This window comes from Pantherophis guttatus, chromosome 6, assembly GCF_059756535.1.
Source record: "Pantherophis guttatus breed Tessera chromosome 6, ASM5975653v1, whole genome shotgun sequence".
Taxonomy (NCBI): domain Eukaryota; kingdom Metazoa; phylum Chordata; class Lepidosauria; order Squamata; family Colubridae; genus Pantherophis; species Pantherophis guttatus.
The window spans coordinates 76,670,591-76,695,496 of NC_142068.1; the positions used below are offsets into that span (position 1 = coordinate 76,670,591).

Sequence of the window (24,906 nt, forward strand, 5' to 3'; positions counted from 1 at the left end):
TGAAGCCATCTGCTTATTGTCCCAGTGGCAAGAGTTTGGCCAAAGTTTTCAAACTGTTCATCAATTACATTTTTCTGATCTTCCAGGACCAATATGGCAAGTCATGCAACAATCTGTGGCAGTGATCTGAAGAGGGAGAGTGAGAGGGGCAGGGGAAAAAGGACAAGGAGAAGAAGAGGAAGGAGGAGGAGAAGAAAAAGAAGAGGAGGAGAAAGAGAAGGAAGAGGAGGAGGAGGGGGAGGAAGGAGGAGAAGGAGGAGGGGGAAGAGGAAGAGGAAGAAGGAGAAGAGGAGGGGGAAGAAGGACAAGGAGGAGAAGGAGGAGGAGAGGAAGGAGGAGAAGAGGAAGAAGAACGAGAAGGAGGAGGAGGAAGAGAAGGAGAAGAGGAGGAGGGGGGAGGAAGGAGAAGAAAAATGAGGACCCGGTTTGTGGGGGCAATAAGCTGACTTTGTATAAAAATAGAACACCGCTTAGGGGGCCCCCAAAAGCCCTACTAAGCAGGTATATACAAAAGTATGAAGGCTATTGCTTAAAGCATTGTAAGCCGCCCTGAGTCTCTGGAGAAGGGCGGCATATAAATTGAACTAATAAATAAATAAATAAGAGGAGGAGGAGGAGGGGGAGAAAGAGGAAGAGGAGGGGGAGGGGGAGGAAGGAGAAGAAGAGGAGGAGGGGGAGGAAGAGGAAGAGGAAGAGGAAGAGGAAGAAGAAGAAGAAGAAGAAGAAGAAGAAGAAGAAGAAGAAGAAGAAGAGGAGGAGGAGGAGGAGGAGAAGGAGGAGGAAGGAGAAGAAGAGGAGGAGGGGGAGGAGGGGGAAGAAGAAGAAGAAGAGGAGGAGGAGGAGGAGGAGGAGGAGGGGGAGGAAGGAGAAGACGAGGAGGAGGGGGAGGAAGAGGAAGAAGAAGAAGAAGAGGAGGAGGAGGAGGAGGAGGAGGAAGGAGAAGAAGAAGAGGAGGGAGAGGTGGGGAAAGAGGAAGAAGAAGAAGAAGAAGAGGAGGAGGAGGAGGAGAAGGAAGAAGAAGAAGAAGAAGAAGAAGAAGAAGAAGAAGAAGAAGAAGAAGAAGAAGAAGAAGAAGAAGAAGAAGAAGAAGAAGAAGAAGAAGAAGAAGAAGAAGAAGAAGAAGAAGAAGAAGAAGAAGAAGAAGAAGAAGAAGAAGAAGAAGAAGAAGAAGAAGGATGCTGTAGCATCTGTGTGGGAAGGGAACTTAGGACCGATGCTATCTGCGGATCAGATCGGTCCCCCTTTCCCGACTCCCTCTTCTCCGCCGCCGGGATGGGCTCCTTTTCCTTTTTTTTTTTTTTGAACCAGGTACCATGATGTCAACCGTGATGCTGCCGCTCCTGTGACTTAAGCCAGCCTCTTTTGGCGCAGACTCCGTCCATCCCTCCCCCGGTGCTGCCGGAGCTGGCTTTCCCGAGCAGCGCATCTGCAAAGCAAGGTCGCCTTTGGCAAAGCGGGGCTTCTCCCAACCTTCCACCCTCGCCTGCCGGAGTCCGGGGGAGAGAGAGGAGGAGGAGGAGGAGGAGGCGAGCTTTGAGCCAGGAGGGTCCGGCCGGAGGAGCCAAAGGCGCTTTTGCTTTGCGGCCATCCCAGGAGGAAGAGGAGGGAAAAAAAAAAAAAAAAAAAAGCAGGCCAGCCCGTTCCCCCGAGATGAGAGCCCCGGGCTGCTGTCTGGCGGTGGTGCCGCTTCTGCTGGCCGTGGCGTGGGCGGAAGGAGACGGCAAGGCGGCTAAAGAAGGCGACAGCCCGGGCAATTTTATGGAGGACGAGCAATGGCTGTCTTCCATCGCCCAGTACAGCGGCAAGATCAAACACTGGAACCGCTTCCGAGACGTGAGTTTCCCCAGAGCCGAATCTGCTTCTCCCCCCCACCGCCCCACTTTCCCCACCCCCCGCTTTTTTTTTTTTTTTCCCTGAGGGCGGCGATGCCTTTTTTTTTTTTTTTTTTGGCCCCGCAGAAGCCGGTGCGAAGGGCGGGCGGGAAGCTCCGTGAGGGAAGCCGCCGGCTGCTCTTCGCTTCGCAACTTGCTACAATTTGCCTCCTTTGGAGGAGCCGCTGTTGGGCGGAAGGAGCGGACGGACCGTTTGGCGGCTGCAACACTCCGGGGCCGGGCTCCGAGCGGCGCTGCGGCTGGGGAAAGGATTTGGGGGGAGGGGGGGTTGTTTCGGAACCGGTACCCGGTTTGTCCCCCTTTGGGAGGGGGGGGGGAAGAAAGGGAGCTGGGAGTGGGGTGGGGTGTGTGGAGAAAAGCCTTCTTTCTGATGAATTCGTTCTTTCTTATTCAGCCTCGCATCCTTCCCAGGTGGGTCAAAATGAGGACCCGGGATTTTTTGGGGGGGGGGATGAAAGGGGGCAACAGGCTGATTCTGTAAACCGCTTCGACAGGGGCTGAAAAAAAAAAGCGCTGGGAAGCGGTCTATAAATCCTAAGGGCTCTCTGGCTCTCCTGTTAAACGTTTTTTAAAAAAATTGTTTTATAACATCTTCTGTTGGGAGGTTGAAGAGTGCGTTTTCTAGGCGTCCAAAGCGTTAACATATCATCATCATCATCATCATCATCATCATCATCGGGCTCTTGCTTAGCATCGCTTATCGCAGTGGGTCTCAACCTTCCTAATACCGCGACCCTTTAATACAGTTCCTCATGTTGTGGTGACCCCCCCCAACCATAAAATTATTCCTAAAACCATTGAAAATATGTGTTTTTCCGATGGTCTTAGGCGACCCCTGTGAAAGGGTCGTTGGACACCCCTCCCAAAGGGGTCCCGACCCACAGGTTGAGAACCACCGGCTTATCAGAAGAGCGATCGGGAGGAAAACGGGACTTTGGGTGCAGCAGCCGCCGGGGTGGGGTGGGGGGCCTTGGCGGCGTGTCTTTGCGAGACAACTCGCCCGGCTGTAGAATTGGCAAAGCTGGCTTTCGCCAGAGGGACCCCGCCCTGCCAAGGGGTGGATGGGCGACCGGGCGCAAATGGGGGGCAGGGGAGGGCAGTCGCCACCGATACCTTCCTTCCCCATTGCCTCTCGGACATCTCCTCCATCTCTCTCTCCCCTCTTTCACCTCCAAAAACAACCCCCAACCCCAGGCGTTTTTAAACCCTCTGGGCATGGCATGCTTCGCCAATCCTGTGCCCGCCTGGCCACCAGAGTCCTACTGACGGGGATGCGGACTACCTGAGGCTTTTTTTGGGGGGGGAGGGTGCCAGATTAAGGGGGGGCTGCCCACCCCTGGGAGGAACGGGGGAAGGGGGGCTAGTGGGGGGGACGGACGCGGAGAATAGGCTTCACGTGGTGATGCCTTGGGCCAGGCGGGGCTCCCATTGCTGCAGTGGTGAAGAACTCGCCTCTTTTTTTTATTATTATTAATTTCCCTCTAGTGACTGCTGAGAGGGGCGAGATGGGGCAGGAGGTGGGAGAAACAGCTCCTCACTATCAATCGCCAGACTGGGGGCAAAGAAGCCATCTAAGGCAAACAAAAAAAGAAAAAGAAAAAAAAACCACTCCATCTATTCAATAAATGCCTGCTGGTTTCCAGGTGCCCATCTTTCCTGGGAATTCAGCCTCAACTCTCTTCTACTGCAAAATCTGATCTCTGAAGGAAATGGCTCTGAAATGGGGGGGGGAGAGAAGGAGGAGGATGGTTTCCCAGCACCGGAGACCTTGAAGAAGGTGGGAAAGCTGCAGGGTGAGACTCCTTCAGTTGAGACCATAAGACGGGTCCCAGACTGTGTGGGTGGGATAAGGGAGGGGAAGGGAGAGAAGCAGGATGCTGATAAAGATACCTAAGCAAGCAGTGATGTGAAGAGGTGCTTCTTTCTCTTTCCCTCCCTCAGAAATTCACCTGCCTGGAAGGCAAAGGAGAAGTTTGAAATGCCATCCCCCTCTTCCTAAAATGATTTGGCTCCCCTTGGTTGCAACTTGGAAGAGATTCTGTACGCAACCCCGGAGCTGCCCTTTTTGCATAATTTTGCTTCTTTCCGAGGCAAACTGGCGGCCCTTTTCCTACCGCACCTGGCTCAGCTGATGCCCTGCAACGAATTAGACAGCCCCGCTGCAACTGTTGGTGCTGAGGAACGCTGGAGCTCAGGGGTCGAAGTAAAGTGAGGGTTGCTACATTTAGGAACCAAATAAACTTGCCCCGGCTTGATTTTAGGGATCCCCGTGGCTGAAAAACTACCCAGGATTTGACAAGGTTTCTTCCTAGATTTGCTCCTCCTAGGATAGGAAAGCTGGATCTCTCTTGATTGCTTCTGTCCGCGTTCTCACAGAATAATCTCTCTTTAGCATAAAGGGATGTTTTTCTTTTAAGTTCTTTGTTTATTTTGCTGTGTGGACAATGGAACACCAAAGGGCGATTTGGCTCAGACTCATGCAGTCGTATTACTAAGTCGCATCTCCTCCCAGTCTCTAAAGATGTATTCTGTAGGATCTAGAATGAAATGAAAGGCAGAGCTATCGAGAAAAAAGCGAGTTGAAAGAAGATGCTGTTTCCCCTGCTTTACGGTTTAATTCCAGTTACGCTTTCCTGGCCGATAAAACCATGAAATGCATGAGGTTTTTTTTTTGAGACGGCTCTTTTTTAAACTTGTCTTAAGCCAAACCTGATCTTCTTCTGCTCTTAAATTTAGCAAATGAAACCTCAACCGCTTTTCTTCACACCAGGTAAAATTTCACCTATGTAATTTCTTGAGTGCCAAACGCTAAAGACATAGAGAGGCCATGAAAAAACGAAGGGAGATCTCCATCTAAGCTGTTTTCAGCTCCTGGAGGGGGAAAAAATTAATAAAGTTTGCAATTTTATTCATGATCCCGGACTTCTGCAGCAGATGGTTTAACATCTGCACTAATAGACAAAAACATACTAGCAATTCCTGCGGGCAGTAACTGAAGACCACTTAGGACAGAAATGCTTTTCCCTCAAAAGATTTTGCCAGCCCCACTCTTGATTTTGAATCACATTACCGTTAAACATTGGATCTCTCCCAACCACAAATCAAGATCCAGTTGTATCTTTGTGAGCATAGTGGAAAGTTTAATCCATAAGGGAGAGAAGCAGTGAAACATTGCAGCAAAACATTGAGTGCAGCCACTTCAGCCAGCTAGCCAAGTGTGCTTCCTTCGAGAATATTCTCCTCTGTTATCCATCTTATTTTCTTTTCCACTTCATCCAAGACAGAAGTCTCTGACCATCCTTAGCTGCCGGTAGTCCAGGTTGGCATGTGTTGGGTTTCTTCCAGGGGTGAGATCCAGCAGGTTCTGACAGGTTCTGGAGAACCCGTAGCAGAAAATTTGAGTAGTTCGGAGAACCATCAAATACCATCTCTGGCTGGCCCCAGAGTGGGGAGGGAATGGGGATTTTGCAGTATCCTTCCCCCAGGAGTGGGGAGGGAATGGGGATTTTGCAGTATCTTTCCCCTGCCACACCCACCAAGCCACACCATGCCCACCAAGCCACGCCCACAGAACCGGTAGTAAAAACAATTGGATTTCACCACTGGTTTCTTCACCTCCATTTTTTTTTTAAACCCCATACATTTTTGCACTCATGCAAACCTAGAGTTGCCAGTTGGCAGTCCCCCCATTGAATTTAGCAACTAGGCATTCAGAATCGGGAGATCCTATCAGCTCCTTCGTTTCAATCCCTTCCTCTGAGTATTAGAAAGGCTGGGCGTTTGAGCAGATATTTTCCAGCGTCATCCTGACATCTGGTCTGGTCTGTGTGAAAGCTCATCCCAGAGATGAGACTGTCTGCTCAGCTAATGGGAAGAAATGCCTGGAAGCAGCTGTGGTTTCACTTAATGGCAGCTTCATCCATAGGAAAAAAGGCCATTTGATTAAGCAATAAAACTCGGAAAAGCTAGCTTTTGCCCCTTTGACTGTATCTGGAGAGCGACTTCATTTTTTCACTCACTGCCCTTCCTTCCCTGATTTATTAGCAAATGCTTTCCATTAAAGGAGGGGAGAGGAGACATTAAGCAGATTGGATCCCATTCAGTTAAGATCACGAACATTACCCTGCCTCAAAAAAAAAAAAAAAAAAAAAAAGACCATGAAAAGCAAACAACGTGAAAATGATTTGAGCAACTCTTAGGATGGCTTGGCATGCTTGCCCACTTTGCAAAACCCTTCTTTGCTTAGGATCGACATGGTGGGGTCGTTTGCAGGTCTCGACAGCCTCAGCCTACCTTGCCGCTGCAGAGGGATGTTGAAATAGGGAGAAGGCATTTGGAATCGCAGTGGTGGGATTCAGCCAGTTCTGTCTGGTTCGGGCGAACTTGTAGTGGCGACTGTGGGAGGCTCCGCCCACTCACCCGGACATAATGCGTGAGCGCTGCTCATATGCGTGTACGCGCGCGCTCACATTTGCGAACCGGTAGGGAAGGTAAGTGAATCCCACCTCTGTTTTAGAGCCATTCACAAGTTTTCCCAGCTGCAGTGTAGATTCTGAAAGACAGAGATAGGATCCCACCACAGGTAGTCCTTGATTTACAGCACTTTGTTTAGTGACCGTTTGAAGTTATAACGGCACTGGGAAAAAAGTAATGACCATTTTTCACACTTAACAACCATGGCTGCATCTCCAGATGCTTGGCAACTGATTCATATTTATGACTGTTGCAATGTCCCAGGGTCATATTAGTATCCCCTTTTGGGACTTTCTGATAAGCAAAGTCAATGGGAAAGCCAGATTCACTTAACAATCTTGTGACTAATTTAGCAGCTGCAGTGATTAACTTAACAACTGTGATAAGGAAGGTCATAAAATAGGGGCAAAACCAGTGGTGAAATCCATATTTTTTTACTACCGGTTCTGTGGGCGTGGCTTGGTGGCCGGGGTATGGCTTGGTGCGTATGGCTTGGTGGGTGTGGCAGGGGAAGGATACTGCAAAATCTCCATTCCCACCCTACTCTGGGGCCAGCCAGAGGTGGCATTTGCTGGTTTTCCAAACTACTCAAAATTTCCGCTACCGGTTCTCCAGAACCTGTCAGAACCTGCTGGATTTCACCCCTGGGCAAAACTCACCAAACAAATGTCTTGCTTAATAAGATTATAAGATTGCAAGATTATAGTTGGAAGTATTAGGAGGTTCGTGCAATGTCGGTACTTTATGCACGGTTGCTCTACAAGAGATCATAAATTAAGAAATATAAAAAGAATAAGGGAAATCTCTTTTAGTTCTTTCTTAAGAGGATTTTTCGTTTTCTTTTCATGCCCTCACGTCAGTCTTGACCCTTGGGAAGCACCTGAGCAGTTTTCCTGCAGTTTTCTTAGCAGCTTTTTGTAGAGTTCTCTACCCTTGTAGAGTAGAGAGAGAAGGACTAGCTCAAAGTCAACCAGTTAGTTTTGTGTCTAAGGTGGGACTAAACCAGGGGTGGGTTCTACTTACCTTTACTACTGGTTCGCAACGGGACCGTGCTCATGTGCTCGCTTCGCTGCACATGCGCAGATCACCCATGATGACATCATGGTGGGTGGGTGGAGCCTCCCACTGGTTTTACTACCGGTTCTATAGAACCGGACTGAACCGGGAGCAACCCACCACTGAACTAAACCTTATGGTCTCCCAGTTTCTGTGATGGGCCGAAGGGACCTTGATAAACAGAAGGAAGAGCTGCAGTCAAAACAACCATCAGATAAAAGAAAATCTGAGTCCAAGGCAGAAATATAATTTGAGAAAGTGGCTCAGACAAGATACTCCCTAGTTCTCATGAGCAAAAGGGAGGGGAGGGGGGAATTATTCAGATGTGCAAGATTTGATTACTTATAATAAAAGTAATATTCACATTTATAACTTTGGTTTTCTAGTCTGATCTTCCTTGAAGGACTATCAGTTTCAAGGTTCGTGCCTTAACCACTGCACCAAAACTGGTTCTCTATTGTATTTATAATGCTCTCATATGGCTATCCCTCTATTCTGTAGCTTTTTTTAAATTCATTTTGTATCATTTTATATTTTCTGCCAGTTTCCAAGATGGGAATCAATCATCTGCACCTTGGGTATAATGCATTCCCCACCCTCCCACTTTTAAAATATGGCTTTAACTGAATCCAATGTGCTTGAAATCAACCATCTAATAATTTTAATTATTTGGGTTTTTTTTAAATACATAAAGAACCATCAAGCAGTTTTGTCTAGCATTATGATAAGCATGAATATGATAAAAATATAAAATTGCAAGGGAAGGAATATCAAAGCTATAATGAAATGATACACACAATAATAAAAACCCTCCTTTTAAAAAACAGTATTTTAAATTTATTATCTTTGGGCAGAAAATCAAACATTATGATTTGGTGCCCCTATGAAATCAAAGTTAGTACTAATCATACATTTTTTGGAAAGACATTTAAAACCAGGTACTGCAATAGAATAGAATAGAATAGAATAGAATAGAATAGAATAGAATAGAATAGAATAGAATAGAATAGAATAGAATAGAATAGAATAGAATAGAATAGAATTCTTTATTGGCCAAGTGTGATTGTACACAGAAGGAATTTGTCTTTGGTGCATATGCTCTCAGTGTAAATAAAAAGACAAGATACATTTGTCAAGAATTGTAAAGTACAACACTTAATGATAGTCATTAAAAACTGTTCTTGTGTCTAGTTGTTCTGGTGTGCAGTGCTCTATAGCGTTGTTTTGAGGGTAGGAGTTGAAACAGTTTATGTCCAGGATGTGAGGGTTTCTGTAAGTGCAGCGGTTAAGGCATTAGGGGAGAAACCAGGAGACACTGTGAGTTCTAGTCCCTCTTTAGGCACAAAACCAGCTGGGTGACCTTGAGCCAGTCACTCTCTCTCAGCCCTAGGAAGGAGACAATGGCAAACCGTTCCGAAAAACCTTGCCAAGAAAACTGCGGGGACTTGTCCAGGCAATTTCCACAATTGAATTGAAGTGGGGAAAAAAGATATATTTACCAACAAAGTATTGGAAGAATCCTTCAGAATCAGCTCTGGTTGATATGGCTACTGAATCCATTAATCTGCGTAATTTTCCAGTATATCTGAGAACACTCACCTGTTCATGGATAAACGTAACACAGATATGTCCCTTTCTGTGTGAGTGATGTTACTGCTGCTTTGTCATGGACTTTTTTTTTCATTGTTAAGACATGCTGTAATTCTGTGGTGCTTTGTCAACGTGTTTTCCTTTCATCAAAGGAACGCAGAAGGAAAAGGCTGTTTTACCATCACGGTTATGTGTTTATCTTTGAGAAAGTAGACTTCCAAATGTGTCTTTGTGCTGGATTACAGCCATGGTACCTGCTGGCATCAATGGAAACTACGGTAGCTGCAGGAAATTTTGTGGTGAATAGTTACTGGTGAAAGTGTCACACACAATTATTTGTCCCACACTTACATGTAAAGCCCCCTCGAGCTATGAACAATTCTCAGAAATAAGCAGAAATGAGGAGGAAAATGGTGGCTGCTGGGCATAAACGGAAGGTGAAGGTAAGAAGCAGAAATAATTTGAGAGACCCTCCAGAGCAGGGGTCTCCAACCTTGGCAACTTTAAGCCTGGTGGACTTCAACTCCCAGAATTCCCCAGCCAGTTTGTTAAACCATGTTAAATGTGGTTTCATCTTCATAGCAATGTCGTTTTACTCTTCCTTGTAATACTTCAGTGTTATATGTTCACTATAATATCAGTGGCTTCTTCCCCGGGATGTGGACAATCCACCAATCCTGGAACAAAATGTTCCAGAGAGTTTCAGAATATTCTATGGTGCACCAGACCATGATGTTTTAAGGATGGCTCAGCAGTTTTCCAGAAGTACAACTTCTGAACCAGACTTCTTTCATGGTGGTCCAGAGACATCCTGGATAAAGCAGGTCTGTTCTGCGCCAAACTAGGGGTGGGCTTCAAAATTTTTAGCAAGGGGTTCTTTGCCCGGTTGCTGGGTAGGCATGGCCATGGTGGGCGTGGCCTAGTTGGTCTCCTGCACCACAGTGGGGGGGGCACTTTTGCCCTCCCCAGGCTCTGGAGGCTTTCCTTGAGCCTCCAGGAGGGCGAAAACGGACTCCCCAGGCTTTGGAGGCCCTCTGAAGTTCCCGAACTTCCGGTAAGCCCATTTTTCACCCTCCCCGAACCTCCGCAAGCGCCCTCCGCATGCGCCCTGCACTTACCTGCGTCCAAAACGGGCCACATGGAGACCAGGGGTGGGTTCTAAATTTTTTTACTACCGGTTATGTGGGCGTGGCTTCTTTTGTGGGTGTGGCTTGATGGTCATGTGACAATTCTTTAGGATTTAGCAGAGGTACTGGTCTACCAGGCTTTTAACTGCTTGCAGAGCTGTACTGGTCTACCCATTTATTTTTGCAGGCACCGGTCTACCACCAAACTGCCTTTTACCACTGATCAACTGTAGGGCAGCCCTTTGAAGCCCCATGGCAAGAGTTTAAACAGTTTTTCCTTATAGCCCATCAGCTGGGACTCAGGAGGCAGCAACAGATTGGGGATGGGGCCAAATAAAAGGTACGAATAATGCAGGGGAGGCGGGGAGTGGGGAGGGGCCAGAACCGGTTTCGTGATGTCATATCGTCACCGCTACCGGCTCGGCGGAACCGGGAGGAACCCATCACTGATGGAGACTCCTGGGAGGAGTGGGGTGGGGTGGGAGGGGCCAGCCAGGGTTTGGGGGTTCTCTGAACTGGACAGAATCTTAGCTAGAGGTTCTCCCAAACCCATGCAAACCCCCAGCAGCCCACTCCTGGCCAAACCATTTCAGAAATGTATCCAGTCTCTGAGGTTTTATGTCTGGCAAGCTAATAAATCATTTCCTCCAGAACAGAATGATCTGAAGAAGGTTGGTATGGTCCAGTGAAAGAATGCTCTTTTTGTCTGTCTGTCTGTCTGTCTGTCTGTCTGTCTGTCTGTCTGTCTGTCTATCTATCTATCTATCTATCTATCCATCTATCATCTATCATCTATCTATCTATCCATCTATCTATCTACCTATCTATCATCTGTCCATCCATCTATCTATCATCTATCATCTAAGAAGATTTGTATGACTGTCCACTCACTCTCAGTGATTCTGAGCAGCTTACAAAAATAAACAGCCAATATACAAACAATAAAAAACAATAACACTCCACCTCCCTGGAGACCACCATCAATCAAACAAGGCACTTGATGGGCTCCATCCAGTAGTGGGTTTCAAATCACGTCACTACGGGTTCACTCGTGAGTACTTGCCCGCTTGCAACATTTCTCACATGTGCAGAAGCTTCTGCGCGTGCGCAGAGACAGGCAGGTGGGCGGAGCCTCCCACCGCTGCCGCTACTGGTTCTCCTAATTCGGGGCGAACCGGTAGCAACCCACCACTGGCTCCATCCCACTCTGGCTTCCCCAGGCCCATTGGCAAAACCAGTTCCTTTTGCTGAAACTCTTTTGCACATTCCTATTTTATGATGCTGCTGACCCTTTCTTTAGATTAAGTATTGTGATTCAGGACAGAAAAACCAAGTATATGGCTAGAGATGACCATTGAGAAATCAGGATCAAGAGAAGGCACATGTACAGCGTGTATCTAAAACCAGCTCTTTCCTATCTACTTTACAGTAAAAATAGAAATTCGCCCATATAGCAATGTTCACTCTGGCCACATGGGAGTTATAAGGCAGAACTGGAGATGCTAATCTCTCTTCTGTCTTTGCAGCTTCTTTAGTAGCTTTCCCTTTCTCCTATCTTCAAGTCATTGGAACGGGTGAAATCCAACAGGTTCTGGAGAACCGGTAGTGGAAATTTTGAGTAGTTTGGAGAACCGGCAAATACCACCTCCGGCTGGCCCCAGAGTGGGATGGGAATGGAGATTTTGCAATATCCTTCCCCTGCCACGCCCACCAAGCCACGCCCACAGGACATGCATTAAAAAAATTTGGATTTCACCACTGCATTGGAACCAATAGAGAGAACCATGAAATCCCTCTTCTCTATTTTTATTAAAGGTCACCCGCAAGTCAGACATCGTGCAATTTTGAAACTGACAAAATTTGCCTGAAGTGGACAATTTTCTCCAGGAAAATTTACCGCACACGTCTCTAGCTAGAATATAGCCTTTTGTGTGGTTAACAGCCATAATTATCTTGCTTAACGTCCTTTGGATAAACTCAACATCCTGACGTATTCAACTTGACAGATGGAAGTGTGGGGAGCAGCCGTGGTCAAGACCTTTTCATTTGGTTAAAAGGAAAACAGATCACTTCTGATGATAGCCTCTTTTGAATCGTCCCAGCCTTTGAATGTCCTGATGTTACAAAAAGCATCTTCTAATGCTTTCAACCTTTTGAAGTTCAAGCTGTTCTTCTGACTTCCGAGAAGAACATTCAAAACAAACAAAGCCCCCTAGGATACTGTTTCAGCCCGCAGGGCTGCCCTGGAAACAGCAAAGGACCAGCCACAGTGCCTCTGCCAGCAAAAATGGAGCTCGGGAGGGCTGTCCTGATCTCCATTTTTGTTGGCAGAGGGTTGCAGAATGCTGTCGCAGCCGAAAGCGGAGCTTGGGAGCCAGTGATGAAATCCTACCGGTTCGGGCAAACTGGTAGTGATAAAAGCTACCAGTTCAGCAAACCGGTAGTAAAAAAAAAGCAACCGGTTGGTCCGAACTGGTATTTCCGACAATCAGCTCTGCCACGCGATTTAAAATCCTGCTTTCTAGTGAATCTAAATTGTGCAGCAGAACTGCTCCCCCCCCTTGCTGTTCTATTTACCTTCCCAAGCCTCCTTTTTCTGTGCGTAGCGTGTGTTTGGTGCACTGTGCATGTGCGCACAGCGTGCATTTGGCACGCACCACACATGCGCGGGCAGTGAACCGATGGCAAACCGGGGAGGATTTCACCACTTTCGGGAGCCCATTTTTGCTGACAGAGCACTTGGGCCACTACAAGTACCCCCGCACACGAGTGATGTTGAGCTGGCCATGCCCCCTGTCCCCCCAGCCTCCCTGAGGTCAAACACAACCCTGATGCGACCCTCAATGAAATCGAGTTTGACACCCCTGGCCTACAGCATGAGTAACTGCCTTGGAATATAGAAAGCTGCCTTATATTGAGCCAGATCATTCATCCATCAAAAACCTCTGGTGTTTCCATACTGACTGGCATCAGCAGTGCACGCCTTCCAGTAGGTCAAGGGTGGGCAAATGTGGCTCTTTTACAACCTGTGGACTTCAACTCCCAGAATTCCTGAGACAGCTGTCTCAGGAATTCTGGGAGTTGAAGTCCACAGGTTGTAAAAGAGCCACATTTGCCCACCCCTGCATAGGTAATTGAATCTGGGATCTTCTCTTAAGAGGCACACTCAGAATGAATGACTCATGCAAACTCAAGGCAGGTTAACAGTTATTCTTTCGCACTCTGTATGTAACTTATTTTGGTTGCAAGGACAAAGTGTGGCTCTGTAATGCTAATTAAGGAAAAGTGTCCCATTTCTCAGGCTTTGAGGAAGTCCAAAGGCAGAACAAGGGAAGATAATAACTTCTGCAGTTATTTTTAGATCAGCCTGTGGGTTTCATGATTTCACTGGATATCTCATTCAAATGCATCAATATTAACAGGCTTGTTTGAACAACCCCTGAGTGGTCACCCATCAGGTTCAGGCAACGCCGAAAGGAGTTTCACTTGTGTACTGGTCTTCATTGCTCCAGTTGCATTCAAATGGTCTGTCTATGTTTAAGATCAATTTGAGGCCCGTTGAACAGAGTTGACTTGAGGTTAAGTGGAGTCAGCAATGCAAAACTCTCCTATATCAACACTACCTATGTTCCTGATACAATCAGTAATGGGCATTTGTGAGGTTTCTATTTCCTCTCTCCATGTTCCTTTCCTGGTCCTAGATATAACATTCTTGGTGCTCTGATTAAGCAGAGCAATGCACCCTGCTTAGTTAATTTGCGATTTTCAGTGTTAAAAACAATGGTGGGATTCAGCCAGTTCGCACCACTTCGGGAGAACCGGTTGTTAACTTTCTGAGCAGTTTGGCAAACTGTTGGAAGAAATCATTAGGGCAGAGAACTGGTTGTAAAATTACTTGAATCCCACCACTGGTTAAAAATGACTGCCAAAGCTAGTTGGGTGCCATTGGGTCAAGTCATACCCAATGGACAAAAGCCTGCCATCTCAATTCAATGTTCTCTTCCAAGAACTTTCCAGTCCTGTCCATCCACCAGGCCATTGTCTTCTCCTTTTACATCCCACCCCTTTCTGAGTGCAGGCATTCCCCACTACATCATACATTCCCATCTCATACCCAACATATGCATATTACTTCTTGCTGATCGTGGCTTGAAGGGAGCAGTCAGCCTTTTGGTTTGGTGGTTAAGACACTGGACTAGAAAGTGAGAAGACTGTGAGTTCAAGTCCTACCTTAGCCATGAAAGCCAGCTTGGTGATCTTGGCCCAGTCACTCTCTCCCAGCCCAACCCACCTCACAGGGTTGTTGTTGTTGTGGGGGAAAATAGAAGGAGGAAGGTGTCTTGGGTATGTTCTTTGCCTTGCATTATTTGTAAAAAATAATAAAGGAGGAATACAAATAAATCGATGAACAAAATACTTGGTTCTTTTTTTGTGGTTCCTGGTACCCATAGTAACCGTCTCCAAATCCACAAATGGAAGGGGTCTCTCTTCTTTCACTTGCTCTTAGCATCCAGCTTTCACAGCCATAAAGTACCTCTGATAAAAAAAATATTGCTTTAACTAGTCTGTCCTTGTTGTCATAGAAATATCCTCACCCTTCTTGGTCCTCTCTTAAATTTGCATTGCTTTCCTTTCTTGGATTTATCTTTTTCCTCCTCCAACCCACTCTCCTTCTATCTAATCAGAAGCCTAAAAGGAAACAAAGCTATGTGCCTGTTTCACTTCTCATGTTAGATGTAATTTCACCAAACCTACAGGGTCAGATCCCTTTATCTTTGGAATACAGGTAATCCTCAATTAACAACCAGTCGCTTAACGTTTTGAACTTATGATAGCTCTCCCAAAAGCCACTTTAAATGATTTCAAAAGTTATAATGGCCATGTGCACACCCATACACCAACACACACACACACCCAGATGCACACACAAAAACGATCACATTTTGGGGATTTGGCAGCCGGTTCACCTTTTGGGCTGTTTGCAGCATCCTATAGTCATGTGACCCAAAGATGCCTTTTTTTTTTTTTTCAAGGAGCAACTGGACTTTCTGGTTTTTCTTTGAAGACGTTTCACTTCTCATCCAAGAAGGTTCTTCGGCTCTGACTGGTTGGTGGAGAAGTCAGTCATAACCGAAGAAGCTTTTTGGACGAGAAGCGAAACGTCTTCAAAGAAAAACCAGAAAGGCCCAGTTGCCTCTTAAAAAAAGCACCTTTGGGAGAACCATAACCTGGATGACTGAGAATCTCCATTGACATTAAGTCATGCGACCATGAATTTTTGAGGGTTTTTTTTTTTTTTTTTTTGCCACTTTCCGGCATTTACTTCTGATTTTTGGTAAAAAAAAACACCTCATAAAATGGATTCAGTTAACGATTGCAGCATTCCCTTAACAACTGCTGCAACCCCCCCCCACCCTACCCCCCGGGGTGAAATCTAGCAGGTTCTGACAGGTTCTGGAGAACCGGTAGCGGAAATTTTGAGCAGTTCAGAGAACCAGCAAATACCACCTCTGGCTGGCCTCAGAGTGGGGTAGGAATAGATATTTTGCAATATCCTTCCCCAAGGAGTGGGGAGGTAATGGAGATTTTGTAGTATCCTTCTCCTGGAGTGGGGTGGGAATGGAGACTTTGCAATATCCTTCCCCCAGGAGTGGGGTGGGAATGGGAATTTTGCAGTATCCTTCCCCTGCCACACCACACCACACGCACCAAGCCACACCCAAAGAACCGATAGTAAAAAAAAATGAATTTCACCACTGCCCCCCACCCCTGAAAAATTAGATACAGTCACATGATGCCTTGACTTACCAGAGCCATGGTTTACAACCATAATTCCAGGCTCAGTTATGGTTATAAACCGAGCACAATTGTAGTCAACAACATTAATCCAGGTTTTGCTCTTTCTGAGTTTAGTGTCAACGAGGAAACAAATCAGGAAAGAACGCTCTTATTTTTCCAAAGGATTTCAGGGAGACCTGCTCAGTTCTTTTTCCTCTTCTCTGCCAGACTGGATGCTGAGTTACCAGATCAATTTTTCCTTGCCGTATGGAGTTCTAGGATTCTCAGTCACCATTTGTAAAGGATGTTTTGCTGGGGAAGGTTGCCGCAGAGTGAATAATGGAAAAAAAGAAAAATTGCTGCATAAGAAAAGGGGAAAAAAATTAGGAGCGAATAAGTATTTGGCTAAAGAAACCCTGGTGCTTACAGTTAATCTTTATTTCCCCCCACCCCATTTGAGATAGACATTTTATCCTCCTGCATTTGATAGCTTGGGTTTTATTTCTCATTGCTAATGCTTAACAGACACAATTGCCCTCCGATGCCTCCTTCCAAATAAATTGGATGTACAGTATGCTGAGAAACTGCAGTGGGCTGAATGGAGGACTGACTTGGAAGAGGCTAGTGATATATCTGGGCTTCAGAATTATGCAGGAGCTGGGTTGACTATGATTACTTTATTTGTTTTTAATCTGTGGGAAGAAATTTATTGTGTTTACAGGCTTTTGGCTCTGCAAGGATAATCATTCCTCATCCCTACCCACTGAGTTAATCACTTCTTCTTGTGATCCAGATGGTTTTCTTCTTCTTTTTCTTCCTTTTTCGGTGCAAGAGCAGTCAGCCTCTAAATAGCAGACGGAGCTATTATTATTATTATTATATACTTTATTCATTAAACATGAAACTCAGTCAACTGAACATTCAAAAATGCATCACAAATATCATTGACTGGTGCTAATGGTTGATACGGGTTGCTGCCAGCGTCCTAGGTATCAACCAAGTACCTTCTTAAGATGTACGATGTTCCAAGTAGCGCAGTTTTTTGCAGTTCCACTGGTGTTATTGCAGGAAGCTGCAATTTGCTGATGTACCTTATAAAATTCTTGGACATGGTACCAAGTGCCCCGATGACAATGGGATCACTGTTACCTGTTTCATCCATAGCCGTGTAGTTTCGATGGCCAGGTTGCGATATTTCATGATTTTTTCCATGGGTTTTTTTTTTTTAATTTGATTTATATGCCGCCCTTCTCCGGAGACTCAGGGCGGCTTACAGTGCGTTAAGCAATAGCCTTCATACTTTTGTATATTTATACAAAGTCAGCTTATTGCCCCCACAAACTGGGTCCTCATTTAACCTACCTTAGAAAGGATGGAAGGCTGAGTCAACCTTGAGCCTGGTAAGATTCGAACCTGCAGAAATTGCAGGCAGCTGTGTTAATAACAGGGTGCATTAAACCACTGTACTACCAAGGCTCCATTGAGTTGTACTCAAAATATAAATAATACTTTAAAAAAAAAAAGGCAAGGTTTTGTGTTGCATCTGGATTCTGATAAATGGAAGTTCTTATCATCTCCATGCTTTTAATCATTTAGCAAATGACCAGGTGCTCAAAAACACCACATTTTTTGTCCAGATGTTCCAAGTGTCCCCTCCCTTTTTGCATGTACCATAAGGAAATTTGGATTCTATAGGTGCAGGGTGTCCTGTTACCAGTAGATAAGTGAGACGCAGTCTGAATAGCTGGTGAGGTTCCAAAATTCACTCTGAATTGTGGGGAATCTAAAATAATTGTCTGGTTTGGTTCTGCAACCCAACAAGACAGACACAGACTTCAGAGGATAATTAGAACTGCAGAAAAAACAATGGCTACCAACCTGCCTTCCATTCAAGACCTGTATACTGCACAAGTCAAAAAGAGGGCTGGGAAAATATTTACAGACCCCTCGCATCCTGGACATCAACTGTTTCAACTCCCACCCTCACAAAACGATGCTATAGAGCCCTGCACACCAGAACAACTAGACACAAGAACAGTTTTTTCCCAAACACCATCACTTTGCTAAATAAATACTTCCCTCAACACTGTCAAACTATTCACTAAGTCTACATTACTATTACTATTAATCTTTTTATCGTTCCTATCACCCATCTCCTCCCACTTATGACTGAATAACTGTAACTTTGTTGCCTGTATCCTTACGATTTATATTGATTATTTCCTAGTATGATTTGATTGCTTATTTGTACCTTATGACTACCATTAAATGTTGTACCTTATGATTCTTGATGAATGTATCTTTTCTTTTTATGTACACTGAGAGCCTATGCACCAAAGACAAATTCCTTGTGTGTCCAATCACACTTGGCCAATAAAGAATTCTATTCTATTCTATTCTAAAATAATATCTGGGAGCTGCTGCCACCCATTCATGAAAGGAACCAAATAGGTGTCGAAACCTGACAATAGCATCCTTGGTCAAAGTCTTCTCAAGATAGGATCATCTCTGCTTGAGAAGGGACCATCCCACAATTCCATAATAAGATCATTTGGTGAACTATGATGGAATTTTTTTGAACTTGAGTTTATCCTTCCCCCAGGAAGGATTTCCTCCTTCCCCCTTTATTTTTGGGAAGATTAATTTACATGGATTCACCATCCAGGGTCTACATCCTATACTCCAATGTTGTTTTGTCATCATCCCAGGACACCTCTGCAGTGGGTGAAGCCAATGTGTTCAATTTTTTTTCATTTCATTGGGTGTGTTGGGATTTAACAAGAAAAACCACTCCTTAAAGCTTCTCCTTTTTGCCTCCCCTAAAATCCCAAAGCATACCAAAATGTTGCACCCATCCACTCTGGCATCACCTTAATGTTGCAGCCATTAGCAACAAGATAGATAAACACTCCTAAGAATAATAATAATAATCATCCAAAAAAAAAATGATAATAGATCTGCCAGTTGGCCCTTCCATCTGTTCTGGAAAAGTGCCAGTGCTAATAGGGTGTGAGTCAAGGCACGCAGGATGTTTTTTCTGCCTATACACTAATGTGAAAAAGATGGAGGATTATGATACGTTTCCATGGCATCTCTTTGATAAAAGTACTCTGATGATAAACACAGTTTAAAAAAGAAAAACAAAGCAGAACTGGCAGCTATGGGTTTATGGAAGCTTGTTTTTATTAAAAAGAAATAATGGATGCATTTTTAATGTTTGTATCAGGACAGCTGTCGCAGATGGCAATGGAGTTATTTCTGCAAAGTCTTTTTTTCTCTGAAGTCATTTAAATTGGATCTCTCTAATATATCTCTCACCCACCCCCACCAAACTGATATATTCTCTCAGGGTTTTAATTTTGCAAAGTTGTGAAATTCCCTTCCACTTCACTTTAGCTTAAACTGATGTCAGTACACCTTTACTTCATTTGTATGAATAACCACTCAGATGCATGCTAGTTCTGCTTTGATTATAATAATTATTAGCCCAGGTTCAACAACTCCCCATACTTCTGTGAGAAGTCATTGCTTTTTACACCCAGGAAATCTAAATCCCTAATTTAGTATCCACAGCATACCAATTCACAGTAGAAATGGCACCACAACAACTTCGTGCACGGATATATCATTAAAGCAGGTGATGGTTCTAGCTAGCTGGCAGGTGGCTTTATTAAAAGATTTTCCTGGTTTCCGTGTTCTGCTGTAAAATAGCAATGCTTAGAGTCCCTTCTCTAGGGGACTAGGTGAAGGATGATCTTTGTGGTTTGCATGCTGTTCCAGAATTACCTCACTGTGGAACTGTGGTTTGCTTGGGTTGCGCATATTGCAGTGGTGAAATCCAATTTTTTTTACTACGGGTTCTGTGGGCATGGCAGGGGAAGAATACTGCAAAATCTCCACTCCTTCCCCACTCCTGGGGGAAGGATATTGCAAAATCTCCATTCCCACCCCACTCTGGGGCCAGCCAGAGGTGGTATGTGACGGTTCTCCGAACTGCTCAAAATTTCCGCTACGGGTTCTCCAGAACCTGCTGGATTTTACCCCTGGCTTATTGTGTTGTGTGAATGCATCATTGTCAGTAAACCATGGTGGGCTTTGTGTGAACTGGGACATTGTAGCTTATTCTGATCAGAACATGGAATCATAGGGCTGGAAGAGACCTTGGAGATCTTCTAGTCCAACCCCTGCTCAAGCCAAAAGACCATATACCATCCTGGAGAAATGGTTGTCCAATTTTTTTTCTTGAAAATCTCCAGTGAGGCAAACTATTCCATTGATTAATTGTTCTTAGTGTCAGAAAACTTCTCCATAGTTCTATATTGGATTTCTTTTTAATGAAATCCACCCATTACTTATTGCCCTGCCCTCAGATGCTTTGGAGAACAAGTCAACCCCCTCTTCTCTGTGACAATCCCTTAAGTACTGGAAGACAGTTACCGTGTCTCCCTTAATCCTTCCCTTCAATAGGCTAGACATGCCTAGCTCCTTCAGCCGTTCATCCTACAGTTTAGCCTTCAGACCCCTAATCAGTGGTGGGTTGCCCCCAGTTCACACCGGTTCTATAGAACCGGTAGTAAAACCAGCAGGAGGCCCCACCTACCGACCCCGATGTCATCAAAACGCTTCTGCACATGCGCAGAAGAATGCGGGCATGCGCAAGCAAAGCAAGCATGCATGGCCCCGCTGCTAACCGTTAGTAAAGATAAGTAGAACCCACCCCTTCCCCTAATCCCCTAATCATTTAGTTGCTCTTCTCTGCACACTTTCTAGGATCTCAGCCTCTTTCTTAATATCAAGATGGCAAGAACTTTACGTCAGTGGTGGGTTTCAAATTTTTTTACTACCGGTTCTTTGGGTGTGGCTTGGTGGGCGTGGCAGGGGAAGGATACTGTAAAATTTCCATTCCCACCCCACTCCAAGGGAAGGTTACTGCAAAATCTCCATTTCCTCCTAATCAGCTGGGACTTGGAAGGCAGAGAATAGATGGGAGCGGGGCCAGTCAGAATTTTTGCTACCAGTTCTCCGAACTACTCAAAATTTCCGCTACCGGTTCTCCAGAACTGGTCAGAACCTGCTGAAACCCATCTCTGCTGTACGTGTTTCAGTGGATGTTAGTCCAGTGTATATGAACCCTATGAAGCTTCTGTGGTTTTACAAGGAGGAGTATGTGCAAATTATGTGAGGGCGTCTGAGAATTTTCTCATCTGCACAATAAAACTGAAATATTATTTTTTTCTCATCTGAAATGTGCCAGGAACAGGCGGGAAGGGAAGCATTTAAAAAAAAAAAAGTCAACATGGTAACTGCAACTGCATAATTGAAGCCAGCCAGGCTCTTTGTACAAGCATCGCACACTCAATGAACGTAGAAGAGATGGGACTTTAGTCACGTATCTGCAGTGGCCATCTTGTTTTTATGACCCTCCCTGTGGAAAGAGAGGCCCACTCTCTGATCTGATCAAGCAAACAATTCAGAAAACATAGACATGTTTTTATTAGATTTGCCAATCATTTTGTTGGCCCTCTACGACTGTAGTGCTTTTAAGAGCAATCCAAGATAAAGATGTTGATTTGTAGGCCGTTCGAAGTACAACCCTCTTAAGTTGCTGAGTGTCCAAATCAGGAAAAGAGGAATCAGCGGAAATAGCCAATAAGTCTTAATTCTTCTAGCTCCTATCTTGTCTCAGCAATACTTTGCCATTCAATAACACTTTACAAAACTTTTCAGGAGAACTGAAATCGACTTTGCCTAGCGGGAGCTGCCACCTGATTGAATTAGTTTCATTGCTCAGTTGAATTCTACAGCAACTAGCTGCAATTGTGAAGTAGGAAAAGGGATTGGGGGGGGGGAAAGGCACAAATGCAAATTAGAAAAAAAAAAGCACTTAGGGGATAAGGGAGAGTTGGCTTGGCAATAATAATAAATAACGAAGGTTCTTGGAACCTTCTTGGTAATTGGAGGCTCTGTCAATAGAAGTACAGTTGTATAATCCTGGCAAATAATATTTCCACTTCATTAACCTTTGGTCAGAATCCAACTTGAATTCTGTCTCCAATTTTGGCCTGCTGTATTTCAAAAAAGATGCCCGTTTATCAGAATGGGTTCAGAAAAAAATTATAAGGAAATGAAAGCTGAGGGAATATTGAGATTGGTAAGAGGTGATGGTAGTAAAAAAGGCAAGATGGTAATCATAGCAGAATGATGAAGCTATTTGTCAAAGTCACACACACACCAGGGTTTAATTTAATTTAATTTAATTAATTAAATTTATATGCCGCCCTTCTCCGAAGACTCAGGGTGGTTCACAATACATTTTAAAAAATAATTATTAAAAAAACATTGAAAAATTAAAAACATTAAAAACTCATTCACGCCATTCATGGCCGGATCTCGCCAGATCACAAGAGCGAGATCAATGGCCCCAAGCCTGCCGGAAAAGCCAGGTCTTCACTGCTTTTTGGAAGGCCAGTAGAGTGGGGATGGTCTGGACCTCAGGAGGTAACTGGTTCCAGAGAGCTGGGGCAGCCACAGAGAAGGCCCTTCCCTGCGGGCCCTCCAGCCGGCATTGTTTAGCTGACGGAACCCGGAGGAGACCAACCGGAGACCAATAGGGAGCCAGTGCAGCTCGCAGAGAATTGGTGTAATGTGGGTGTACCTAGGTGCACCTATGACAGCTCGTGCGGCAGCGTTCTGGACCAGGGTGGATCATTGGTCATGCTTCTTTGATCGCCATCTTTTTTTTTTAACCTTTGGTGGACACCAACCACGAGGAGATATTGATCCTTAAAGTTCCTGAAAGACAGGACAAAAAACACAGGAGAAATTCAAGGCCTTGTTGTTGTTGTTTTTTATTATCCCAGGGTGTAGGATACAGTGGGAAAATAGATTTAATTTACAGTAAAGATAAATTCCAAATGAATGTTAGGGAAAATTCTCCATCCGCAAGACCAGTTGGACGGAAAGTCCAGTTATCCGGGGAGGAGGTGGGTTGGTGTTGATGGGGACAAGTTAGATGCCCTAGATCAGGGAGTGGGGAACAATGGGCCTTTTATGAATTGTGGACTTTGATTCCCAGAATTCCTGAGCCAGCCATACTGGCTCAGGAATTCTGGGAGTCGAAGTCCACAACTCATAAACGGGGCCATTGTTCCCTACCTCTGCCATAGCTCATTGTCTCTCAACCTGAACAACTTTAAGATGCATGGACTTCAACTCCCAGAATTCCCCAGCAAAGCAAAGCTGGCTGGGGTTTTCTGGGAGTTGAAGTCCACATGTCTTAAAGTTGTTTAGGTTGAGAAGCACTGCTCTAAATTAAAAACCTTTCCCAGTTGTCTGCTTTTATAAAGATGTTCTCCTCTGAAGCGAAGTTTCTCTTCTCCATAAACATGCCCATTTTTCATATCGCTGAGGGGTGGAAGAGTTGAAGTGACGGTAGTATGACAGTGGAGATTCTTCCCATCAAAATAATGTCTTGTCTCCTTCAAATTGCAACCTATAAAGCCTCTTTGAGATGGACTCTTCTACCCAGGAGGGGCTGTGTTTCTATTGTCTTCTATTTCCCATCCAGGGCCCTACAGCTTTTTTTAAATTTGCCAAGTAGATGTGTTGAAAGAAAACGAAAGCTTCCGCTAGGCTAGTGTGTGTCTTTCCCAGCTATGTTCCTTTTGTTTTTTTTTCCCCATGGCTGGCTGTGCCGTCTACTCTTGTGATGCTCCAAAGTGACCTGCGAGGCTGTTTTTATTGAAGGGGAGATGTTTGCGGTGTAAGCATTTTGTGTATTTTCCTGTATCTATTTCTGCCCTCTTTAATGATCTGACGGCAGCAGGATAGAACTGTGATGCCGTGTTAGGGCCTCAAGGCACTACTTGATTAATACAGCAAGTCTTTTGGAACACACTTCTTTGCTGAGAAAGATTCTGTGCATTATGAATCACAGTTCGCTGTGTCACCAGAGTCATTGAGGTGGCATTTCAAAAAAAATAAAAAAATCCCAACTCGGGGTCTTGCCTTCTTGTAGTGCGGTGGAAACAGAGGTGGTGAGAATCTGGGAAATGAACAGAGTCATTATCTTAATAGATTAACAAGAGTTGGAAGGGATCTTATAGGCCATCTAGTCCAACCCCCCGACCCCCAAACAGCAGACCTTACAGTGTAGGGCCTACACCATTTCTGACAAATGATAGTCCAGTCTCTTCTTGAAAGCTTCCAGCGATGAAGCTCCCACAACTTCTGAAGGCAACTTCTGTTCCACTGGTTGATTGTTCTCACTGTCAGAAAATTTCTCCTTATTTCTAGGTTGAATCTCTCCTTGATCAGTTTCCATCCATTATTCCTTGTCTGGTCTTCAGGTGCTTTGGAAAATATCTCGACCCCTTTCTCTCTGTGGCAACCCTTCAAATATTGGAACACTGCTATCGTGTCTCCCCTGGTCCTTCTCTTCACTAGAGTAGCCATGCCCAGTTCCTGCAACCGTTCATCGTATGTTTTAGCCTCCAGTCCCCTAATCATCTGGGTTGCTCTTTTCTGCACTCTTTCTAGAGTCTCAGTTTTTTTTACCCTGTTTCCTACAAAATAAGATATCCCCTGATAATAAGCCCAATTGGGCTTTTGAGTGCATGGCAATAAGGCCAAGCGCTTATTTCAGGAATCAAAAAAATAATAATAAGACAGGGTCTTATTTTCGGGGAAACACGGTATTGCTAGTCTCCCAGCCAAGTACCATTTATGTCTCACCATCTCTTGGTTTTTTTATGATGAGCCAACATTGGCTAATTGATGAAAAACATTTTAGGATTTCTGCTGTTGTAAATCAATTGACCTTGTAAATTAAACTGCCAGTTGAGTCTGAGAACACTCTGGCTCAACTTGAAGTTGGTTTTATTAATGGTTTCTGTTAGCTTTTAAAATAAATGCATAAATGTGATAGGACATATGTTGAGTCTTAAATCAGCAGCGTTATACCAGTTGGGTATGATCAGAAAAGGCTGCCT

At 44.8% G+C, this 24,906-nt stretch overlaps 1 protein-coding gene across 1 annotated transcript in view; it reads left to right on the forward strand.

Annotated features, from left to right (window-relative positions):
* Positions 1–1,352: 1,352 nt before the first annotated feature.
* Positions 1,353–24,906, forward strand: part of SPOCK2 (SPARC (osteonectin), cwcv and kazal like domains proteoglycan 2) — a 117,992-nt gene continuing 94,438 nt past the window's right edge. The window contains exon 1 of the mRNA XM_034426000.3: positions 1,353–1,833. Within this exon, the coding sequence (XP_034281891.1) occupies positions 1,651–1,833 (183 nt within the window). The 5' untranslated portion in view covers positions 1,353–1,650. The remainder of the gene's footprint in view (positions 1,834–24,906) is intronic.